The sequence below is a fragment of the Lynx canadensis genome, chromosome A1, assembly GCF_007474595.2.
Source record: "Lynx canadensis isolate LIC74 chromosome A1, mLynCan4.pri.v2, whole genome shotgun sequence".
NCBI classification, from domain to species: Eukaryota; Metazoa; Chordata; class Mammalia; order Carnivora; family Felidae; genus Lynx; species Lynx canadensis.
This window is the reverse complement of record NC_044303.2, coordinates 27,169,110-27,189,296: the sequence shown is the minus strand read 5'-3', so window position 1 is coordinate 27,189,296 and position 20,187 is coordinate 27,169,110. Positions and strand designations below refer to the sequence as shown.

The window sequence follows — 20,187 nt, the reverse complement described above, 5'->3', positions numbered from 1 at the left end:
ATAGATATGGCTTTTAAAGTGGAGCTTAATTCCAGTAAAAGGCAGACGATGCAGCAGTAAATTTGAATTTTTATCAGAAATCATCTTCACAGGCTTTGGAGCCGGATGCCAATCTTCTTGAATGAATGCTTCAATAAATCTGTCTTGATTTTCAAATTTATTAACAAAACTCATTTTCATTTTTATCAGCATCTTAGTTTTGCTCCAGCAGCTCTGTTTCCCCTTTAGGAGGTAACTGATAAGGAGGAACAGTGAACTGCCTGCCCAGCATTATATGGCAGTTACGGCAGGACTGGGGAACCCTGGCCAACGACACGTTGTAAGTTATCACAGGTGGTAAAAAGCAAAAGTACAATGAAATATTCTGCACAACCAGAAGAGCAGAGATATGCCAAAAACACGGATCTAGAAAAAAAAAATTAAACCCAAGATATAAGCCCAAACATAATAAATTGTATCCTTTCTAGAAACCAAGGAAAGTCAATTCTCTCCGTCTCCCCTTCAGAAATGAAATCTGTGCAGGTTGGCGTGGGCTCCAGGAGGAGGCGAGGAGCAGAGAGGTCCTGGTGCATCGGCCTCACGCAACCCGGCAGGTGAGCCTCTCCACGGTCCTCTTGGACAGGAGGAGGCTCCACGAAGGAAGCCCCTCCTCTGGAATTTCCAAGAAGTCTTGGGTCACCCACCGCCCAGGAGGTTGGAGGCAGAAGCTCCCTGTTTCGGCAGAAAGCAAAAGGGCAAGGGATTCTTTAAAGAATAGAAAGATTTAATGCTAGGTCAGCCCTTAGCAACTTCCACCAGTGAATCGAGCCTTTTGAGACACCTGCTCCTGGGTGACTGACAGATGCAAATTTGCACCTGCAATGAATGCACAGAGTCCCGGATGACACTGCTGAAAGGTGTGTTTTCCTGCCGCTCCTGGCCTGGATCCCTCCCCTCCCAGCAGCAGTTTGCAGGGATCCTGTCTGAAGCTTGGTCAAAAGACCAGATGGGAATTCTTGCCGTCAGGCTGTGTCCCTGAATATGCTGGGCTGAAAGGAAAACAGCTGCTAGCCTTTTGGCAGGATCTGCGGGGGCCCAGAGGAATAAAAAAGGTTAGTTGCTTTCCTTTTCCTCTAATCAGTCCTGCGCTTTCCCCATAAACCACACGCCGCGTCCTCTGGTCCATCTCATTCTGAAAAGCACGAAAAAGACTTTGAACTCCTGGGGACCTGGCATCTGAACTCCCGTTTTTCCATCTCTCCCACCAGCACTCGTATAGATCATGCTCTGTGTTGTGTGCATCCATTGCGCTGGCCAAGGAAAGCCTGCAGAACTGAAAGTTCAGGTCCTGCTTCAGGCTCTTATTAGATGCCTGGGGGAAAAAACCAACAGAGATCTAGCTAGAAGGCTCTTCAGGGAAGCTGCCAGAGAGACTCGCGCATCTCAGCCTAGGGAAGGGAGCTTTGAATTCTTCTGCAGCGGAACTGTGGGTCTATGCTTGCTGTCACGGTCTAGAAGACTTCCCACTGGAGCCTACTGCCTGAGTCATTATTATTCTTGTCCTATTCTGAGCAAACTATGAAATTATACACATTCCTCATTTGGGAAGTTGACGACTTGTTTAAAAAGAAATGTCACCCCAAAATTAAAAAAAAAAAGCCACGGGTTCAAATAAGAATTTCTGATTGATTGCTTTCTTCTACACCTACCGCATAAGAATGTTAAGGATCCAAGTTTCATGTAAACTTGCCCCTCATCTAGAAACTTCAAAAATGATGAAGGCTTTATTGAGAAAAGAAAATTATTTATTTATTTACCAGCAGAGCTCATTAAATGTAAGAAGTTCACACTAAAACCTTGCTCTTTGCTTTTGATGGACGCAGGCTTGCGGGACAGAAATTGGCGTCCTCAAATAAATAAGTCCAAGCCCAATAATCAGTCCTGAGAAATCTCATTTCCACTTAACAAGAGACGTACACTGACACATAAATGCTAGGTTCATTTTTCAGACAAAAGATACATGGCTTCAAAAACTAGTGGCACGGTGCCTTCTTTCTGCTAAGCTTCTGAAAAGATTTAAATGAGTGGCATTTGAGGATGAAAGGGAAATTTTCTAAGGCAGTGGTCCTGAAGTTAGCGCGCCTCAGAATTCCCTGGAGAATTTAAATCGCAGATTTCTGGATCTCACATCCCCACCCCTGCCTCCTAGAGTTTCTGATTCCTTGGGGATGGAGCAGGGTCCAAAGAATTTACATTCTAACAAATTCCTCGGGGTGCCTGATGGTGCTGGACTGGGGACCACACTTGAAAAAAACCACTGCGCTAGGTAAATTGAACTCCCTCCTACGTATGCCTAAAAGAAAAGGATTTTCCTCGTGATCATCATTCAGGCCCGGCACTCGCTGAACCCCGGAGAAAGGGAGCACTCTGACCACGTTGCAATCTTGATGACCTGAGTATTGGGGGGGGGGAAGTCCTTGGTTTTGGCTTCTACGGACACACTAGCAAAGATCCTCTGTTCCTGGCCACTTGATTCTGTCAAAGAGCCTGAGGTGGGTGAGTATTTTATTCACTGGTACGTCGAAGGAGACAGGTCAATCCATGCTATTCCTCTGATTTTCTTTTTTGGAAATGGTGGCAGTTGTGGTCATTCCAGGCCCTTGAGACAACACCTTCCCCTCGGATGAGCAAGCAATCTCCCTTGGTGTCCCCATATCGATTGAGCACCTTTCTTGCCTGTAATGCTAAGAGATTTGCATCTAATTCGGGGAGAGAGTTTTCAATCAGCATCGAATGTAGCGGAGCCACGAAAAGCAAGGTTCTCTCTAAGCTTCTCTCCTTTTTCCAACTCAGGATGATGCCCCTTTCTTGGTACCACATGAGGCCACCTCTTTGATTACAGGCTAGGGAACGTTATTGGAAAAATGTCTAATTCTCCAGCACATTGGCTCAGAGGCTAGAAAGCTTCTTTAGGGATTAAACAATTCCCATGTAAGAGCACACAGACTGAGACCAAAGTTTATCTGTATCTCAGCATCAGTGGTGGCTGCCACCCTCTGGAAAAGGATTTTATGGGAATAGGCAAATATCCCTGAGAAAGTGCAACAGCCCCAGATTATATGGACACAGAAACAAGTGACTAATTTAAATCACCGTTGTTCCTAAGAAGGAGTTTAAAGTTCTATTAATAAAGGCAGAGTCACTCAAAGATGAAACTTTAGTATAAACTCAAATAAAAGTGAGTTATCGGCCATTTCCTAGTACATACGCCCCATGTGAGATCTGGAAGATCATTAGGATGCCTCACAGGTGTGTGGCAGTCACCACCTTACCTGATTCATCGACTCTCATTTTTTAGTCGGGCTGTCACAATTCTCATCATCTGACATTTCCATTTCTTCTTCGCGGCGGATACCCATAAGCTGCTCGCTTTGAGCGTTCCGGAGCTCCTGAAAGTAGAATATACGAGGATGTTAGAGTCACGCACACATGTCAACCTACCTTTTCTCAATGGTCTTTTGGTGTACTGGGATGCCCATACGAACGCTTAGAATCTGAAGTTTTTACACCTCCCAACCACTGCCCTGCGTCATCTAGAATGAAGGTCTGAGCGTATGGGGAGCGGAAAGATCCAGGGATAAAGACTAGTCAAGGGGCCTTCAGCAAATTATTTAATCTCTTGAGTCTCAATTTCCTCATCTGCCAAAAAAGGGGATGATAACATCACCTAGGAGGATTCCACAGAAATGCCTATCGTCATGACTGGCACAGCGGTGGCTCAGAGCTAACGATAAGATACATGCACGGTGGCATTTATAAAAGGCCTGGTCGACCACTGACACACCGTGTCAATTCACGAATGTTTCCTCATCTCTCTTGACCTTGATTTACTTATTGGAATTCTGTTGATGTAATAGTTTTGAGGAGGAAATAAGTGAATGCCTGTAAAGCTCCTTACCATCGTGCCAAATGCTTGGTTTGCTAAGTTGATAATGTGGAACTACTACCCTTCACGCAAAACGGTGCCCCTGCATGTGTGTATGTGCCTGTGTGTGATCACACACGCCACACACAGACACACACTCACTATTCAGGTATCCAAATGGCACATTTCAAAAGACGCTGGAGGACCAATGAAAACAGATACCTTTTTGGCGTTTCACATTATCATGTAGGGGTTTAGTGTTTCTGTTGTGTTGGTTGTTTTGACATCACTTAAAGATCTTAGGATCATGTCTTACTTTCTCTACTTACTAGAGGAGTGACTGCAGTCAAAGGCATTTACTTTCTTTGAGTCTCTGTCTCCTCACATTTTATAAAACGGGCAACAGTAATACAAGGCTGCTTGAATGCAAGAGTATATGTGAAAGCACACCGTAAACAGGAAAGAATCAAAATGCATTTCTGATGTTTTTCAGGCACTACCTTGCCTAGAAGTCAGGACACTACAATTTTTATGGTAAGTAATTCTATTATTTTGTACTAAGCTGAATAGCCTATGTTTGTGAATCCTTACCAATTCTATTCTCTTACATGTACTGTCCTCAAAACAACAACAATGAAATGACTGCATTATTCTCCCCCCCCCCATTGAAATTGAAGTCTCTAAATAAAAACCACATAGTTAAGATAGTTTTGCTTTATCATGAACCTATGAATAACAATAAAAATAAATTATAACACCTAATGTATTAATGGCATGATTTTAAACAAAGTTCTAGTGCCCATTGATGGATGTGATATTTTATTGTGTGATAGGTTCTCTGATTTCTCCTCTCCTCCTTAGCTCACAGATTGTAACTTTGGTGGTAGGGCGGAAAAAAAGGAAATTATTTACCGCTAACAGTATTTGCATGGTCAGCTCTGAGCCCTGGGAATCACCACTGCAGAGGACAGGGAAACGGGAGGGGGCAGAGCGTCACGGTTCCTGGGAAAGGGATACCCATCACAGGGAGTCTTGAGAGGTCACCGGGGTGATGGGCAATGCCTCCTCACTTGGCCATGACCCCCAGTAGAAAGAGGCACCAATTCCACCTTAAATAACACCAGTGGGTCTTGGAGGCATATGTCACATGTGATTAGTGGGGAAGCGTTTAGGTTGTGTACAGCTAATTTTTCCGCGGACAAAGAACCTGGTTCCCAAAGAGGTGGTTTGAAAATACTTGAAACAAGGAAAAGTCAAGTGGAAAGAATAAATGAGGCCGAAAGGGCCTGTGGTTTAGTCCCCACAATTAATGACAGATCGTCATACTGTAGCGGTTCTTGCGGGGAAGGGTGTTGGCAAGAAAAAAAAAATTGGGGAGGGGAAAAAAAACCTGAGGGTGTTTCCACAGGGTGCCTCTGGTTCAGCAGTAAATCACTAGTGCACTCTCATAAATCTGTAAAGGTGTTGCAGATAATTAACAGATGCTGTACATGGGAACGCAGAAAAAATCAAGCCAATTATCAAGCTTCTACGCAACAGAGAAATCATCCACAATGTTAAATTACCAACTGGTATTTAATCAATTAAGCGACATGGAGGGGAGAAAATCAAAGGTAATTTAGAATTCTATTTCCCAGTATATCAAAAGAGGTGGGAGGAGTGGCAGGGAGGCGCAGAGCCCCTCTGCGGGAGCACCTTTCAGGACTGCGTGCATCCATGTCTGCCTCTCCGTGTGTACCGAGCGAAGCAAGCGGTCTTCCTTGGAACAAAGCTGGAAGTCTTTGTGTGCCCTGCTCAGCAGCAGGACCATCAGGGAGGCAGGGCTGGGGGGGGGGGGGGGCAGGGGGAGCAGGCACGTGGGAAGCGTGATTTGGATCAATAACCGATATTTGCTAACACTCACGTAGTAACGACAGCCTTTGCATGCCCAGATTATTTAGCATCATGTTGCTTGCCTTCTCTTAACGTTTCTGTTAATCATGTGTGGTTTTTATGTGAAGGAAAAGAATGTACACAGATGTATATGTGAACAATTCATAGACTAGTCACTCCCAAATCTGAATCATAGTTTATGGATTTCAATTTGTGTTTGCATAGCCCTCAATCTGTCTGTTTCATCACAAACGAGGACTCTCTCCTCCCGAAAATCAGCCTTGACTCAGCTCGCGATTCAGTGTCTGGACGAGCAGCAGGTAAGCGCCCTTTGTTTTTCTGGCTCCTGAAAAATTAAAGAGAAAGCCCACTTCCTCCTTACTCAAAATCCTGAACAGAGGAATGGAACTACATCAGTCACCAGCCACCTTCTTAAGTCTTTGTGAAGAAACAAAAAATGGCCTTCTTAACAATAAATTGCACCAGCATGTTAAGTGTCCCATTATTGTGAAGTCATTCAGGATTGGCCATAATAACAGTGATAATAAAGAATTCATTTGGTGTTCATGTGGATGTTAGATCTCGTGCCATTGGTATTTAGCTGTAATTTAGCATTAGTTAATGGGCACTTAAAATGCTACCCAATGATTGATATTATAGTGCTTGGTGGTTCCTCAAACTCTACATAAAACACTTATTTTACAAGTGTGAGCCCAAATCGTTGCATAAACAAACCTTACCTTCTAGAAGTTTTGAGATTTTGAAAGAGGGGAGTATCATTTAGAGAACTTTAGTACTAACATGCTAGTGATAGAGAGGCATCCAAATGGAAAACATTCTCTCGTTAAAAAAAGAAGCAGCAGCAGAAGAAGCAAAGATAGCATACTTACTTTTAAATTACAGGTTCAAAGCGTACGCTACACTGTGGAGAAAAAGAACAGCTGGACGACCAATGACTAATGACACATTCTGATCCTTCTAGGTGGTGAGAAAGGTCAAGTTCTGGCCTCTTTCCTTGGGGTAGATACTCACACGTCAAGCACTGATGCGGAAGGGTGGACCTGGCTAGCCTAGACATTCACTCCCCTGGGGAAAGGTGCCCTGGGGAGACTGGCTATATAATTGGCCGGCCAGCATAGGGCACTAAGGCATCGTTTACAAAGAGAAGGCACAGAAGAAAGGCATGCTAGCCATTTCTAGCCCAAAGAGCAAACCATCACCATCAGTTGCAGAACACTAAAAAAAAAAAAAACAACCCTCTGTATTTATTTAAAAGCTAGTCTTCTGTTTTACATTACACCTTTCTTCAGATACGCAAGCAACACGTCTTGGCTTATTTCCGAGCTCTTTGCTATCAATGGCAGAGATGCCTTTCTTCCTTTGCAGGGGGAGAAAAGCACTCTGTTTTCTAAGCATTAAGTCAGCTGCTTTTCTGGATAAGGCACACATCTGAGCTGGATTTAGAGCTGACAATGCGACAGGACAATGGCAGGACAGCTGCCCGCTATAACAAAAACCGAAATGGCTGCAGCCACACTATTCTCTGCCAATCCAGCTGTGTGATGGTGGTTAAAAAGTAATAATAAAATCACCAACCTCAGAATGCTTTCGCCAAATGTCTATGTTCTTGCGCTGAGCTTTCGAGAAATGGTCCCAAGCTTTTTGTCTGGTAGAAGCGTTGAAAACGGCCACAATCTGCTCAACTTTGGTGAACAAGGAAGTCAAACAAGACAAGTAATTTATGTTGTGATCACTATAGGGAAGCAAAGCAAAGACACTAGGAGTCTATGGATGATGTCATAGTAGAAATAACATCATCGATATCCATCCAATTTGTGCCTTTTTGTACTTACATTTTAGCAAGGCTGGGGATGTCTCCCTTCAAGTCTGTCTCCACAACTTTAGGTTAAAACAAATTCTAAAATACAACTGGGTAGAGCTCATGGGCATCTGCTTCCAAGATTCTGCAGCTTTCATTTAAAACCGTGACTTGGTATGTCTACATACCTAGATCTATGGATATAGATCTGGTGTTGGCATACAGATGCCTGGGTTGGGGGCTTAGAAGTGAAGCCGGGGCGAGGCGGCTGAATGAGGGAGAGCCAGACATACATCTTTTTCTCTTTTGGTCTCCATCTCAAGGACTCAACTGCAGTCCTCTGAAGACATTACCGGGTCCAAGTTCCAAGCTGGGGCAACGAATAGGTGTTTCATGTCACCCCTCAATGTCAAGGGCCATTTTTACTCCTTGGCTCCTTCTCCCCTCTACCCACCCCCCTCCCACCCTGCACCCTCTGCAGCCAGCCCTCCAGCCCTCTGGCAGGGAACAGGAGCAATCGTCTCCACTTCAAGACAGACCAAGGCTCACCCAACCAGCCGCACAGGCATGCAGATCTCATTTCAACATGGCCTGACGTCCTGCTCCCTAGTAGTTCATCAAGACCACATACCATTCTGTTCTGCCATTTTCACTTTCCTAAGGCTGCCCTCCCACACCCCTTGAAGTTCTAACTCTCTCACTTTGGCTTCATTTAGCATTTTTTTTTGGTTCTCAGGCAAAGTGCTATTGGAATGATAAACGTGTGGGGCCTGAACAAGCTAGATAGCTATTAGGGGTGGGGCCAACCAACTGCAGATCCAATCGTTTCTTAAACAGTTATCGATCTAGTAAGCATGGGATTAAGGAAGTTATAGCACTGAATTACCCATATGAGTAAACCTGAATTTCTAAATATTTAGTTAGGAAGGCCCAGTTAGAATTACCTTCTCATGGATGCTAAAACTCTAACATAAATCCTTCTTAAGTGATTCCCAATTGCTCTATTATAAAAAAAAAAGGGCATCAAAGCTCTTCCAAATCTTCCAGGTGTCCAAAGTATGGCAAAGAGTAATGGAATAATCCCCACAGAACAACACCTGGTGCCACACTTATATGATGAGCAGAGAAAGAAAGTAGATGCTGTTCACTTACCACATTGTAAATATCTTCCAACGCTCATGAGCAACCACTTCCCATCAATGGGTAATTTTCACAGAGGCTTTTATGTTCCCCCCTTTTCTCTCTCGAGAGAATCCCAACTCCAAATCTCCTTCTTTATCAAATTTTATTCATCACGTCACATGATGAACTTGGTGCACTCAACCTTTACCAGGAGGAGGTGCTATCACCTTAGCTCACGTTCTCCAGGGGCGCATGCGGCTCCCTTCCCCGACCTCGTCTGGAGGAAGTCACGCTGCCAGACTAGCCACACTGTGCTGCTCTAGGTGCTGACTTTCACCTGACCGCCACCTCCCCGGGCTCTGCTTGGCTCCACTGCAGCATGGCAGGTGGAGAGGAGCTGGTTCAGCCTCACTGGCCTGGGCTTCCTGGTGTTTTGTTTGCATGTGGGCTGAGGTCGTGGGGGAATTTCAGCTTCCTTTTGCTTGGGCAACACAGAGCAGTCAGCCCAATCTGCAGTGGTGAAATGCACCGTCAGGCGAGATTTCAGGGGTGGGAATCATGGGACTGTTAAAAGAGTATACGGACCCCACAGAGTAGAGCTGTTTAAGAGGCATCATTTAGAGGAGTGAGAACAGAGGGGCACTGGGTGGCTCGGTCGATTGAGCATCCGACTCTTGATTTCAGCCCAGGTCATGATCCCAGGGTCATGGGATCGAGCCCCACATTGGGCTCCACAATGAATGTGGAGCCTGCTTAGGATTCTTTCTCTGCCCCTCCCTGTGCTTGCACTCTCTCTCTAATAACAGAAAGAAAGAAAGAGAAAGAAAGAAAGAAAGAAGAAAGAAAAGAAAGAAAGAAAAGAACTGTGTTATCCAGAGGGGAAGGGGCAGTAAGGGTTGAGGCCAAGTATTTTGGTGGTGATAGTCAAAATTCTGCCATCAACCAAGAAAGGCTGTTAATAAAGGGGATACACTAGAGAGAAATGATCACCTATGTGTGTATAGAGTAGGGGGAAGGTAAGAGAGGCCAGCGATACCCATGGAAGCATAAAGAAGGGAAAACGCTTAGAAGACAGACCAATGGCTGAATACTACACAGGTTCAAGGGTAAAAACAGATCCTCTAATATCTACTCAAGCTATGTACCACTGCAGATATTTCCTGTTTGAGGCTAAGTATCTCAGTTATCTAGAACATGTTGTTACCATATCCCGGGGCATACGTTCAATTCATTCATCCACCCATTCAATTATTCAGCAAACATCTGAGATCCTCTAGTTACCTACCAAGCACTTCACTGATTGCTAGAAATATACGATTAAGACAGCCCTGCCCCTGATGGGATCAGTCTCTAGGGAGAGAGGAAGATAAGCAGATAATTATCCTATGCAAGAGAGGTATGGATGACGGTACGGGGACACAGTAAGTAACCGGGGCCACAGTACTAACCCGGTAGGTACAGTCCGGGAACACCCCCAAAGGGGACAACATTGTCACTAGGTCTTAACACGATGAGTCAATGCTTGCTCCTCACTTCAAAGGCTAGGGCGAGTGCTAAGTGAGGATGGTCAAGAAGGACAGTGGATGCTAAGCCAGGTGGTGAACTTTACACTGTAACCTGAGGAGGCAGATCTGAGTAGGGTTTCTTTGGGAGAAATGACGAAGGCTTGAGTGAAGGCCAGAACAGTGAAACAGAGGCGGGAGCAAGGAGTCATATGATGGGGCAAGCTGATGGGACAGGTGGCTGAATTGCTATGAGGAAGGAGGGGGGAGACTAGCATGCCTCAGGCTTGGGAGGACACCTCAGCAACCCGAGGAGGACAAGCCCAGGGGGAGGTGTGAGAGAGAACATAAGGGACCTGCTTGGAACACACCCTGAATTTGACATGCCCGAAGGTCATCCAGATGGAGCTGAAATACAGGTGGGGGGTTCAGAAAGAAGTCACGACTCAGAGACGCGTTCTTAAATTTTCTCAATTTAATGCAATTTCATGCAGTTGTATTCTTTTCAATGGGGTAACTGATTTAAAAGCAAAACTAAATGTGACGAACTCTATACTTCTTAATAAGTTTTGTACTTTCTCTGCAACAATACCAAATAGTAAAGACCCCCCCCCTCCCCCAAATAAAATTAAAAAAACCTTGTAACTCCGATTAGGTTTGAAAAACGCTCTCAAGGTTTCTCCATGGCTCAGTTTCCTTCTTCATTTCTGCAGAGGACCGCTCGGGAACCAGCCTTTCTCTTGCAAATGAAAGTTCTTGGGCACACGAAAGGACTCGGAAAGAGTGCTTGGATCAGCAGGAATCCATCATCATTAGGGAAAAACCACCTCAAAGAGTAGGGCTTAATGAATGTGATTCAAAGGCAGCAGATTTGCAAAATCATAAATCAGGATGACCGCTGGTACTGGTGTCCAGGTAAAGACCAGACCCTCTTCGTCGTCTCCAGCAGGGAATGCCGAAGAGCACGCCGACTGCCACTCAACACCGCCCCCCCCCCCCCAGTATAATTAACACTACGGGCCCTCTACCCAATAAAACTGCAAGTAGTTACTCACTAAACTCAATCTTTAAAGTTCTACCTAAAAGCTCAGAGACGACATAAACCGTAAACAAGGCGGCCCTGGCATTTGTTCCAAAAGCAGCTTACAGAAGAACAAATTCCAATCACCCCAGCCCATGCCTTTGCCACCCTAGTGGCCAGCGACTTCTGGTTCTAAGGCCACATGTGAGCCTGGGTCAGGTGTACGCTCAAACATTTTGGAAGTACTATCAACAGAAAGAGCTCAGTCAGAAAATTTCTTTTCTTTTTCTTTCTTTCTTTCTTTCTTTCTTTCTTTCTTTCTTTCTTTCTTTCTTTTTCTTTCTTTCTTTTCTTTCTTTCTTTCTTTCAAAATTTTTTTGAAGTTTATTTATTTTGAGAGACAGAGAGAGCAGAGGAGGGGCAGAGAGGGGGGGGGGGAGAGAGAATCCCAGGCAGGGCTCCATGTTGTCAGGGTGGAGCCCGATGTGGGGCTTGAACTCACGAACCGTGAGATCATGACCAGAGTAGAAACCAAGAGTCAGACACTCAACTGACTGAGCACCCAGGCACCCCCAGAAAATTTAATCTATCCTTCACACCTTGCAAATCTATCCACCCCCCTCCACCCACCATCAAATTCTACGCTTCAAGTGTTTTGCCTAAATTAGGGTTTTGGAGAATCATGAAAAACTCAAAAGTGCTTTTTCATAATTGTGCTTGAGTGTCAGTCTTCGATGTCATAAAGGAGTCCCTGACATATATCCAGCAGGTATAAGTGAACTTATAAGGAAGGATAAACAGAGCTTTGATCAAATCGCTAATCACTCTTTGCAGCTGCAAACCCCTTGTTAAAAGATTAGAAATTGCAAGCGTTTATTTGAGCAAAAATCAATCAAATTAGGCAGTGCCGAATGGTAAGAGCCCTCCACTGACTGGCAAGAGCCGGGAACAGGCCACAGGCTTTCACAGGAAAAAGGCGGAAGCAAAGCAAAGCAAAGCAATCGTGGATCGGTCACAGCTTTAAATCTGGTTGCCTGCCTGCGATTGGTTGTCCTTAGGTTTCAGTTTTGTACCTTTTAGGCATTTATAGGCTCGGATTTGGGTTCGCAGATGGACACCACCACGACATCATGGCCCCCTCCGTCTGGTGCTCCCCTTGTTTATTGAAGAATTTAACATCCCAGTAGTGATTATTCATTATCTTGTATGTGTGCACATAAGAGGCACTACACGAGCATCACACGCACACGCATGTATATATTCTTCAGAATTAAAAAAATCCGTAAGACTAAGTAATTAACAACTTTTTTTTTTTTAGTACTGTCCCCTACCTCAAAAATGTTTGGCCATCTGCTGAATTCAGGAGCACACTTCTCACCTGGACAGAAACATGACACGTTTATCTTTAGAAGCATTCGTGTTCAGTTTTCGGGAAGGAAAGCTCGGCACGGGACATCCATTCACCCAGAAACAGGCCACATTTAAACAAGCTCTCTGGGAAGGAGCAGAGTGACAGGCACAAAACCTCAGATTTCCGGGCTGCACGAGGCTCCTGAATTCTGAGCTCCGGGGCGGAAAGGCCTCGGAAGCAAGGCAGACGGAGGTTAGGCTCCTCCAAGGAGCACAAGCCCAGACCTTTCTCTTCCTTGTCCCCTGACTACCTACTTCCTCAGTCCTCCATGTTGTGTTCCAGCTAAACAGCTGTGAAACAGCCTTCAATCCATTTAGTGTTGCAAATGTCTGGAGACGCTAAGTCCTTTTAGGCAGTAGCTTTGCCTAAATAGAGCACCTCAAACAAATCTTCAAGCTCAATTTTTGTTTTTAATGTTATCTGGGCTCATCATAGAGCCTGACTCTGTAGGGTTCAGAGGAAATTTGATTTCCTTTAAGGGATAACATCTTTTCCATATCCTCTATGAAGAGCTCATAAAAGATGTTCTAAGGCACGTAACAAATGAAATAGTTGACTTCCCCCACCCTGGCTGGTTCCTGTTGCTTTGAAATACTAAAGCTAGGGTAGAATTGATGAGTCTGGGCTCTGGACCTGAAAAATTACCACAGAGGGAATGTAGTAAGTGATTCGGGCTCTCAGGACACCCACAAGAGCAAGACAAAGCCAGAGGGAGGAGCAGTTAGTGCCGGACACAGACAGGGGAAGCTGCTAGAAGAGATTCCCAGAGAGATTCCTGCCTACTCAGTCTGGGTCCTGAGCACACAGGAGCCTGCCAGTCAGTCTGGCAGGAAGCCAGGAAATAGAGAATTAACACGGTCAAACCCATCTATTAGGGAGGCATGGACTGGAATTTCAAGTTGAGGAGGAAAAAGGGCATTCCGGGGGTTTTCTCCTGAGATGAAGAAAAACGAGCATTGCTGCGTGACACCGTGAATCCCATTACAGCGTGTTAAACCCGAGGCCACGACACCACGGGCGGCATCACCTTTCTTTAACATCCTGGCTAGATGAGGCCGGATGTTTAGTTCTTTGGGGGAATGTGGACGGAGACAGAGAGAAAGTGGCGATCAAATTATATATAATATATATTATGTATATATATAGTATATGTATATATATATGTATATCTATACGTGTATATATCTATATACGTGTATATATAATATATTATACGTACTATATATATATATATACACGTATATATATATATATGTATATATATAAGAAATAGGATGCTTTTAGCAAATTTCAAGCAAGCACGGAATGGTGACATTCTTCAAATAAATGGTTAAGATATTAGGTGGACGGTGACTTCTTAAGCTTTGTATAAATCCCAATACATTTCAGGAACTGGAGATCCCCTTATTAATACATATATTCAATATTCTGAGAAGTCAAAACAAAAATCTCTGAGAATATTATAATTTTAATGGTTCCTTACAAACACGCAGCATTTATTAGGCTTTTAAAATCCAATAAATCCCCCTGCCCAGATTAGCCCTATTGAATAGAATAAAAGTGATAGATGTATTCAAGAAAAAAGGAATAAAATGAAAAGTAAAAGGTTACCTTCCCATCCTGGCTGCCTCCCATCCAGTTTCTCTCTTTAAAGGTAACCACTCTTAACAGATTCTGGCATCTCCATCCAGGGAAAAATCTTACGCATGTAGTAGATAGACTGTGTCTATCCTTTTTTTTTTAATTACAAAAGCATAACCTTTCTTCACTTACACAAAAGTGCTGACATTGTATATACTGTGCTGAAACTCGCTCTCACTTAACATATCTTGGAAATCTATTCATATGCATGTTAAAGGCACTTCATTTCACCGCCCTTCCCTTTTTTACGCTTCGCAGGTATATTGCACCTTTTACAGATTGAAGGCTTGTGGCAACCCTGTGTCGAGCAAGTCCATCAACATCATTTTTCCAACAGCATTCATTCGCTTCATGTCTCCGTGCCACGTTTTGGTCATTCTCGGTAATTCATTGCAATACTGCAACCTCCTCATCATTATTGCACTTGTTACGATGACCATTGAAATTGCTTTGGGGCACTGCGAACCACACCCATATAAGATGGCAAACTTAACCGATAGATGTGAGCCTTCTGATTGCTCCACTGACTGGCTCTCCCCCCCATCTCTCTCCCTCTCCTCAGGCTCCCTGTTCCCTGAGACACACCAAAGTTGAAATTGGGCCCAACGAATAGCCCTATGATTGCTTCTAAGTGTGCGAGTGAAAGGAAGATCCAATTGATGTGCCAAGCTTCACTGTCTTCTTATTATAGGAAACGGCCACAACCAGCCCACGCAGCCTTCAGCAGACACCACGCTGATCAGTCAGCGGCCATCAACAGCAGACAAGATCCTCTGCCAGCAAAGAGATTACAACTCTCTGAAAACTCAGGTGATGGTTAGCACTTTTTGGCTACAAAGTATTTTTAATTTAAGGTATGTACATTTTTTTAGACACGATGCTATTGGACGCTTAATAGACTCCAGTGCAGTGTCAATATACCCTCTTATATACACTGGGAGACCAAAATATTCATTTGATTCACTTTATTGCAATACTCACTTTATTGTGGTGGTCTGGCACTGAACCTCGCAATAGTTTGGGGGTATTCCTTCGTTAATCAGGTTGTAATGAACATCCTCAGACATGTCTCTGGGCTTTTTAAAATAATGTTTTAAGTTTGTTGATTTTGAGAGCGAGAAAATGTGAGCAGGGGAGGGGCAGAGAGAAAGGGAAAAGAGAGGGCGAGAGAGAGAATCCCAAGCAGGCTCCACACGGTCAGCATGGAGCCCGACAGGGAGATCCAACTCATGAACCGTGAGATCATGGCCTGAGCTGAAACCAAGAGTTGGACGCTTAACCGACTGAGGCACGCGGGTGCTCCTGGACATTTTTATACAAATGTCTTTATAAGAAATTCTTGCCAGTGGAAAAGATAAAAGAGTATCTGAATTTAAAAAAAAAATTTGTTTAAACGTTTATCTATTTTTGAGAGAGACAGAGACAGACCGCCAGAGAGGGAGACACAGAATCCAAGCAGGCTCCAGGCTCCAAGCTGTCATCACAAGAGCCTGACGTGGGGCTCAAACCCACGAACTGTGAGATCGTGCCCCGAGCCGAAGTTGGATGCTTAACTGACTGAGCCCAGAGTGTCTGAATTTTAAATTTTTGAGAGCTATTGCCAAATTGACACTTTAATTTCATGCCCACTAAAATTTTGTTTTTCAGATTAACTGGAAATTTGTACCTTTTGACCCCCTCTCCCCATTCCTGACCTCCACCCTCTGCCTCTGGCAACCACCAATCTAGTGGACTGTTTTAACAAGCTTTCCAGGTTACTTCCACGATGCCTGAAGTTTGAGACCTCTCCTTTAACATCTCAAAATAAATAAACTAATAAAACATGATCTCCTTTAAACTTCCCAGCAATCCTCTGGGGCTGGTGCTTCCATTATGCCCGTTTCACAGATGAAGAAACAGATTCACAGAGAGTGGTAAACACTTGTCCAAGGTCGCATACTTAGCAAATGGTGAAATTCAAAAGGGACCCATGATTCTAATCCCCTCTGTCTCTGCAGACAGGGAATGGAGGCCCTGAAGGGGCTTCCCTAGGGAGCGGAATTGCATTCACCTAACTCCAAATTATGCACATCCAACCCCTTGAACAATGCAGGGATGAGGGCCACTGACCTTCCCCTGGTCAAAACTCATGCGTAACTTTTGCCTCCCCCAAAACTTACTAGCCTCCTGTTTACCGGAAGCCTTACTGATAGCAAAACTGCTGATCGACACATATTTGGCATGTTATATGTGGCACATCCTGTATTCTTAACAATAAAGGAGGCTGGAGAAAATACAGAGTACTAATGTACTGCATTGAAAATATCTGTGCACCAGCTCAGGTCAAACCCATGTTGTTCCAGGGTCAAGCGCATTTATAAACGTTTGTATATGTATTTACACTTATGGGCCAGAGTCTTCTGAGCACGGTGGAGTGTAACATCCAGACACCGTACTAGGGGCTGCAGATCCAAAGATCCTTCTGGTTCTCGTAGCCCTGGGGGGAGACAGCCGTACACATGATTGAGTCATGGTGGGAGAAGCAGCTTGCAGAGAGCATCCAAGGAGGCAGGAAAGGCTCCAATGACCCTTGGTCCATTAGGTAGGTAGAATTTTCTAGAACCCAGGAGCCAAATATTGAGATTGTTATGGGGCAGGAAGCTGACAGACCGTTTTCCAAAAGTGTCCTGAGGAATCCGAGAGACGGGGAAGCGTAATCAGTGCCTGGAAAAGGCCCCTGTTTCTTGCGTGTCTACCAGACGGGAAGGGGCTTTGCTCAGTGTGTGCCCTTAGCACGGGGTCATCTAAAATCCACTCTGCCCTACTTTTGTTCATCACTGTTGCTGAATCCGATGCCTCAGCAGGGGAAACCTGAGGAGGTGGGGCTGGGCTGAGGGAGTGCTTTTAGGAATGCAACACTGTGGGGGAGGCACAGGAGTGGGGAGGGAGAGCCAGGGAGCCCTTGTTGTTGGCAAAGTCTTAGTTCCACCACCCTAAGTGGCTGTGTGGGCTGAAGAGAGCCTCTGTGTTTGAGGCCCCAGGCAAAGGGGGATGGATTATAGTCCTTTCTTTTCTGTTTTAAATTTATGTATTTATTTAAGTAATCTGTACACCCAACGTGGGGTTTGAACCCATAACCCCCAGATCAAGAATCGCACGCTCTTCCAACTGATCCAGCCAGGCGCCCCTGGACTAGTTATTTCTAAATATCCTCTCTAGCTCTGTGATCCTACAGAAGACGGTTCAGCAAGCTTTCTCCGCAAAGAAATAGTAAATATTTTGGCCTCGTGGATCATACATCTACCCTGCCGGAGAAGGAGTGCGCAAACCCTAAGCAGTTTATGTCCTTAATAAATAGAAGTCCTCTCACTTTGTGGCTACTGTTTCATGATCCGCCCCGGGCACAGTTTTCCTTTGTTTGAGCCTGGACACCAACTTGGGACTTCTTTCTCGGTTGCACATAAAAGTCCAGAACACGTCATCTCTGCCTTAAAGTGACTTTACAGACACCTCACTCTTCCTCGGATCTAGTTTGAAAAGGTTTAGCCGAGTCTTGGCTTTAAAAAGTTTTTGTGGGGGAAAAAAAAAAAATGGTTGCATGTGGATTCTTTCCAAAGCAGCTCAGAGACTTTTTCCCTCATAGTCTGTTCCCCTCCTGCCCCACCCCCTACCCATGACCACTCCCCACCCCTCCTCCTTACACTTAGTCTCGGCTTCCTTTCCAGTCCCTACAACTGGGCTCATATCAAGATAGCAGGGCTTCACCTCTAGCTCCTGAAAGTTCTATCTTTCCTGAATTGCTCTGCTTTACTTAGCACATCCTATGTTAGCTCTTAAAATCTAGCCTTCCATGGCTCCTCATTGGTCCAGAGGGTAAGGCTTAATTTCTGTCTCTCATTTTGCTACCAGTTAAAAAAAACAAATCATGTTAACATTGTAGTGGTATTACTTGGCTCAGTAGATATGTTTTTCAGTGAGACTGAGAGATGCCAGGAAAGGCTCAACACTCAGATCTGGCAGGCTTCCAGCATCCTCTGCTATCAGCTTTGGTATCCTGTGAAACAGAAAAATTCTGTGCTCATTCTTGACTTGAAAGTTTTTATTAAAAAATATTTTCACGGGGCGCCTGGGTGGCGCAGTCGGTTGAGCATCCGTCTTTGGCTCAGTTCATGATCTCACAGTTCGTGAGTTCAAGGCTCACATCACAAATGCGCGGTTCATGAGTTTGAACCCCGTATCAGGCTCCTGTGCTGACAGCTCTGAGCCTGGAGCCTGCTTCGGGTTCTGTGTCTCCCTCTCTCTCTGCCCCTCCCCTGCTCATGCTCTCTCTCTCAAAAGTAAAATAAACATTAAAAAATTTTTTTTTAATGTCTCCTCTGGACATTTATTCCCTGAGAGCAAATAGATACTTTTTTTTTTTTTAATGAAAATAACGTTTCCAGCACTTAAAGCATTGGCAAATATAGTCATCAGTATGATTTTGAGGAGAAACAGAAAACCTGTCGAGCTGCTAAAGCAGTTATGGGGAATTTTTTCTCCTGGATGAACGAATAGCAATGACGACCACAGACACGGAAAACATTTTAACACTTCATAAAATTCTTTTCCGACAGCGGGAACATAGAAGCCAAATTTCCCTTGGCAGAAATTAAAAAAAAAAAAAAAAACAAAAAGGTTTAGCCGAGATGTTCCTAAGAAGTGAAGGGTTTCAGAAAGAGCTTTTCAGGCAGAAGAAACGTGGATGGTGACACCATCCAGAAAGAGGGGTCGTGGTCCACGGAAGACCAGAAACCCCTCCTATTTCACTCAGGTGCTTAGTGCCCTGCCCGGTACGTAACAGGGACCAGTAAATACTTGTGGATGAATCGCATCATTCATTCAAACACCTGAGGTGTTGCGGTTTTAGTCAAGAAAACAGATGAGAGTGGCCAGGGAAGGCGCCGCCTCTCTGACCAGAATCCTGCCCTGTCTGTGGTCTGTCACACCCCCGGGTGCATGCTGCCCACGCGCTCTTAGGGTTGAAACGGGGCTTGAGACCCGCAGTGCTGCGTGCAGACACAACGCCCCCCCAGTGAGGCAGAAAGGGGGCACATGCATGGAGGGATATGTGACCTACTGTTCTGTGCTCAGCTCAGGAGCCTTGGCATCCTGGCTGGGTCCTGGCAGATGCTTGCTCTGTGTAGATATTAAGAAAAAAAAAAAAAAGAATCAAAGCCAATGATATGACAAGGACTGCTGGGTTTTCACAATGAAAATGGAACTGAGGGGACTGTCTGGTCAAGCCCTTTCACTATAGAGTAGACGAGAAAACCAAGACGCAAGAGGCTGAACTGATTTCCCGAAAGCCACCTGGCTAATTGATGGTCGAGCTCGGCTTAGAACGAGGATCTCTTCATGCTACGTCAAAAGCCTCTCCTCTGTCTGCTGTTTTCAAGGTCTAAGATGAGGGTGATGCCATTTCCTACCATAAATATATAAAGCAAATTTGCATGGTAATTCTAACCTCTCCGGCCTCCAGGTTGAAGTGATGTAAGAGGACTGTAATACCACCTGCGGCACGATTCTCAACAGAAGTATATTCTGCGTATGCTACTTAAAGGAGGATGGCATATGAGAGCCGAGTCCACTGGGATCATGGCGTATTCAAACACCCCAACATTTAGAATGTGTTCTGCAGGTTTTAGGTTCCAGGCCAATTTCCAATGCCGCCCTCATTTCCGTCTATGGTCTTTGATCAACAGCTGATGGTTGTACTGAGGTCTTCGATACGCTTAGACCCCGGGGTGATGTTCCCTGGGGAGGTGGGGAAGGCGAAGAGTAAACGGCCTCTGTTTCTGTTTAGTCTAAAATCTTACTAGAGGAAAAAAACGAAAACCCCAAAACCTGACGCACAGAAAATAACTAGAAAGGAATGAG

General features: G+C 44.8%; 1 protein-coding gene across 1 annotated transcript in view; it reads right to left on the bottom strand.

The window, feature by feature from the left end:
• The window catches only part of ENOX1 (ecto-NOX disulfide-thiol exchanger 1), a 451,396-nt gene that overhangs the window by 113,632 nt on the left and 317,577 nt on the right, over nt 1-20,187 (bottom strand). Inside the window, 3 exon segments of the mRNA XM_032591194.1 lie at nt 3,312-3,335; nt 3,338-3,428; nt 7,373-7,479. Of these exon segments, the coding sequence (XP_032447085.1) occupies nt 3,312-3,335; nt 3,338-3,428; nt 7,373-7,479 (222 nt within the window).